Below are 5,070 nucleotides of genomic sequence, written 5' to 3' on the forward strand. Positions count from 1 at the left end.
AAAATTAAAAATTATTTAATGTAAATGCAGTGTCTGTGAACTTTTGCATCTTAGGTCTAATTCCTACACCTTCGGAAGGTTTCCCCAGTCCCTCCTTAGACACAGACTCAAGGGGCTTTCTGAGTGATGCTCCCCACATCACAGCACCTCCTATAGTTCTTGTATTCTACTCTGGTCCCAGCATACAGCTCCTCCAGGGGCTGTATTCATACAGCCCTTTCTGTGGAAATGTAAGGCCAGCCTCCTTACCCAGCCTCCTGCTCTCCAGCCCAGAAGTGAGCATGGCAAGGGATACTTGAGAGACATGCTCCTGGCCACAGAAACTTGGTTTAGATGTTACCATTACACATATACTTTTTCCTATTTGCTACCTTTTCACGTCTACCTGCATTCATTGAAGTGTATGTCAGAGTTGACACCAGTGTAACATTTTGTGAAACCTCTGGCTTTTTGCACCAGTTTGGCCTGGCACAGTTTCCAAAAATCCCATGTGTTATGGCTAAATACACTGCTTGCTCCAAAAAGTACCTACGTAGCAGACCAGAGCCATGGTTTTCACAGAAGCCTTTCTACAAGAGAACTTCTCCTCCTCCTCTTCTCTGACCTCTAAAAGCCAGGTTGTTGTTTTGTTTTGTTTTTTTTTTTTTCCCCTAGGGATGTATTACTTTACATTTTGCTTATATAAAAACATATGGCACAACAAAATATAGCAGACAAAATCTCTGATTTTGAAACTAAGTCATTTGTATCTATAAAACTTTTTATAGAGTTTTATAGATACAAAATGTACACATATACACACAGAGGGGTACAAATTAATATTCAAGCATTACAGATAATTAGCTCTGGACAAACAGAAAAATGGTTTAGCAAATAGTAAAAACCATAAAGATTCCTAATGTATGCTTGCCTAGAGTTACAGCTTCTAACTTTTGTTAAATAGAATCATAGAATTGTTTAGGTAGGAAAAGACGGTTAAAATCATCGACAAACCATTAAGCTAATTCTATCAAGTCCACTACTAAACCACATCACTAAGCATCCTATCTACACAACTTTTGCCTGTTCCAGTGCTTAAGAACTCTGTGAATAAATTTTAATTAATATCCAATCTAAACCTTCCCTGGTGCAACTTGAGGCTATCTTCTCCTGTCCTGTTACACTTGGGAGGAGAGACTGACTCCTACCTTGCTACATCCTTTCAGGTAGTTGTACAGAGCAGTAAGGTCTCCCCTCAGCTTCCTTTTCTTCAGGCTAAACAGCCACAGTTCCCTCAGCTGCTTCTCAGAAGACTTTTTTGCTCTAGACCCTTCACCAGCTCCACTGCCCTTCTCTGGACCTGTTCCAGCACCTCAATGTCCTTCCAACCTCAAATATTCTGTGACTTTATATGGCTTTTTTCTGTAAAGCTGATTTTTTCCCAGCACCTCTAAAAAGATTCCAATTTTAGTGATTAATAAATCAAGAAACAACTTACTGCAATTTTCACACACAAAATCATGTTTATTTACTATTTACAAGTAGAAATACATTAATGCTATAAGTACTCTATCACCATCTTCCTTATCACAGCCCCTTAGATAATGATAACATATGCAAGTAAGATGTCTTATTTTTACTAGACACCTGTACAGTCACTGCCAAATTTTAATCAATAGTATGGCACATTTTCCAAGTGATGCTTTTCTATAAATCTTTAGTACTAAAAACTGTACATTGGATTCTTGTATATTTTTGTCAAACAGATACAAGATTTTTTTTTATCAAAGGATTAATAGTTTATTTGGTCACAAGTCCTAACAGCCTTCTCACTTCAGGATTTTATAGCATCAACAACTTTTTGGCTTCGCAGAAAACGGTTTTCTTGCTTGACTGCTGAAGTCAGCTGGGGAGCCGTTGCCAGGCAATGCTGTGCATGATGTGAATTTCCATCATTTCAGCTGCGAAACAACCTTCGAAAAGGAAAAAAAACTAATGAGATTAAAGTTGCATGAGAGCAAACTAAGTGGTCCAGGAAATACAGCTTTTTGCTTTCTGTTACAGTGTAACATGCAACATAACTTTCCTCTGGAAAATAAACCATCCCGCTGCCAACTCCTACAGCCTCACACAACTATCACTTCCAATAGCTGGCTTTAGCACTTACTGTACGCAAACCATGCCTCAGCTCCCTGCAATCAAGAGGTAGAATGGTAACTTCCAGGCCCAGCAACATTCCTTCCACACAAAGCAGAACCAAAGGACCATTTCTGCAGTGAATTCCTCCTTGTGCACACATAATGCTGTGCAAGAAGCTGACAACATCCCACCACTCACATACAGACCTTCAAGCAGAACAAAAGCAGCGTGGAGACTGCTGGCATCTGTCCCACAAGAACCCTTGTTTGCTGCAAGAAACTAGTTTTATTTCATTTTGGAGGGAAAAATCCAGAGGAAAGCAAGCTGTTAAGGGCTCTCTTCTCATGAGAACACCACCTGTATCTGGACTAATGCACTTTTCTCACTGGGAACTGTGTTCAGAGTTATTCAGAGGTCTCACAGCTTCATTAAAGCAACTGGTAGATCTCATTTTAGCATATTCTTTAATTCCAAATATTAACAGCATTATTACAACTTCATATTTAACTCTATTAGCTATAAATCTGTTATTTGTAGTTGTTACAGATTTTTTTTTTCTAAACATTGGTCTACAGATTCCAGCTCTAGCACTGTAACATTAAACATCTAAAGAACCTCCTTACTTGCTAAATGTTAAGAAACTAGAAGCTGCTAACTTCTAAAACATGTGGATACAACACCTTCACATCCATCCTTCAAGATGTCACAGAATTCCATCTCCCAGATAACAATAAATATTTGAAGACATTTTCAGATTTAACAAACAAACAACCAACCCCAAACAACCCAGTTTCCTTTTTAACAGAGCCAGAATCCAACCTGAAAGGTAACCGAGCAAGGAGGGACTTATGCTTATCAGGATCCTAACTACTTTTTTTAAAAAAATCTAGACTTAAGTGTGCTAAAAAAAGACCGGGAAGTCTATCCCAAGGTAGTCTGCTTCACATAAGGTGACTCTGCAGTCATTTTGTCAATGAATTATTTATTTGGGTTTTCAGCAAGATTCCTAGAACAAAGAATTTCAATTAAAATAAACTCAGTACATGAGAAGTCAGGATCAAAGCACGGTATCAGCAAAAGTTACCTTATTAGCAGCTTCCAGTGCATTTATAAGGTTCTGCAACTCCTCCTTATTCATCTCTATAGAAACTGGCTTAATTTCACCATTTTCTCTGACATCCAAATCAAGATTGAGAAGTGGCATTTGCAACATGGAGATCTTATCACTGGAGAGAGCAAGCTATGCAGATCCATGAAACAACAACAAAGTTTAAGGTGAGCCATTAAGTTTTTTGGTTTTCGTATTCTTTCAGTCTTTCATCTGCACTTTATATTAAATGTGTACTACCAGAACAGACATCAACATGACAATATTAACTTCTCACAAGTTATCTCTGCGGTTTTGTGGTTTACATTTTCTTCCCCCTTTCTTGTTGGGATTTTCGTTTGCTTGTTAATACCAACAATATACTGAAATACTAAAATCCCTCTTCAAAGAAATACATTTGTCAAAACTACTGGCCCGGTATATATTTGTATTCTAGGTAAAAAAAGGATACGTTTGATCATTGCTCTTTAAAAGTCAGGTATATGAATTCTTAAGTCACTGTATTCCAACAGTTCTGATAATTAACAAGGGTGTTATAGAAGGGGACAGTTGGGAGAAAGAGGACACCTCTGCGCAGTTTTCAACTCTCTCTACAGCTGATCAGGCATTGCCTGATATCCTATTTGACAAACACTAATGAAGAGGATTATATACCAATTGTGCTCTTTTTTGTTTACTGTTATAGTCACTGTAGTATAAATAAGGCTTTTAAGATATATTAAAATCAAAGATCAGTTGATAAGACTGTAGGTCAGTATAGCACACAATAATTTAGAGTGCTGAGGAAAAATGAGGGTTTAACTATGGTAAGCAAAAAAAAAAAAAAAACAAAAAAACACACAACAAAACCACCACCAACTCAAGTGGGAAAAAAAAACCAATAGTGATTTTAAGGAAAATGAATACAATAGTTCAGACATGTACCAGAAATCTGTATCACAAAACAGAAATTAAAAAAGTCCTCCAGAGGAGAACCAGAAGTGAAAAACAAGAGTTTACATTACGTTATATTTTTGTCAGCAATAAATGCAGTTAGTAAGAGATCAGTCCCTAGTAACAACTCATCTGAAACACGTTATGATGCCTTGCAAGATCTTATCTGTTGTGGGCATTGCTCTTCAGTTTCCAAAGCTGTTTACTGCACAAATTATTTAACACTCTTGTTGAAGTGGAAAGCTATTTAACAGCTCTGCATACATTTAAGAGCTCCCATGGACTAACTAAAAATATAAAAAGTATTAATAATGTTAAGTCTTTGATAACACTTAAGTTAAAGCAGCTGTCCTTGTAACCCTAAAGCACCATCCAACTTTAGGCAACACAGTTATCATTGGTTTCTTCTCAAAGCAAGTCTAGAGATAAACAATTTTAAAGTAATCATTAAATAATGGTTTATTGCAGGAACCTAACATTTTTTTTTAAAAGTCAGGGAAACATCCCAAATCAGTGTACTATTCCTAAAATTAAATGTTTCTTTCTCCTTTGAGTAAAAATACCATCTATTCACGCCTCAAAATCGTAACAGCAGACAAAACCTCAAGTGTTCCTTAAAAACACTCAGTCTCCTTTAAGAAAGAGATAGGTACTGCAACTTTAAAATAAAGGTGGGAAAAAAGTATTGCTTTTACAGTTTATATGGATTTCTAGCAAGCCTCTGATGAGTTACCATGAATGTGCTTTTCTGATACCTATAAAAATTGAACCATGCTCCAGAATGAGCAGTTCTAAAGGGGCTGTATCAGAAGTTCTGTGTTGTGGAACAACTTTCACACATTAAGGAAAGACTTTCACCTTTAACTGCCAGTCAAAATCCTGCAGCTGGGCAGAAGAGATTGCATTCACTC

General features: G+C 37.0%; 1 protein-coding gene across 1 annotated transcript in view; it reads right to left on the reverse strand.

The window, feature by feature from the left end:
* Positions 1–1,931: 1,931 nt before the first annotated feature.
* COMMD8 (COMM domain containing 8) overlaps positions 1,932–5,070 on the reverse strand; it is a gene marked incomplete at its 5' end in the record, with an annotated part of 4,051 nt that continues 912 nt past the window's right edge. The window contains 3 exons of the mRNA XM_008949494.1: positions 1,932–1,952; positions 3,203–3,358; positions 5,018–5,070. The exon at positions 5,018–5,070 is cut by the window's right edge and continues 115 nt beyond it. Of these exons, the coding sequence (XP_008947742.1) occupies positions 1,932–1,952; positions 3,203–3,358; positions 5,018–5,070 (230 nt within the window). The remainder of the gene's footprint in view (positions 1,953–3,202; positions 3,359–5,017) is intronic.

Source organism: Merops nubicus, unplaced genomic scaffold (assembly GCF_000691845.1).
Source record: "Merops nubicus isolate BGI_N331 unplaced genomic scaffold, ASM69184v1 scaffold16501, whole genome shotgun sequence".
Classification (NCBI taxonomy): domain Eukaryota; kingdom Metazoa; phylum Chordata; class Aves; order Coraciiformes; family Meropidae; genus Merops; species Merops nubicus.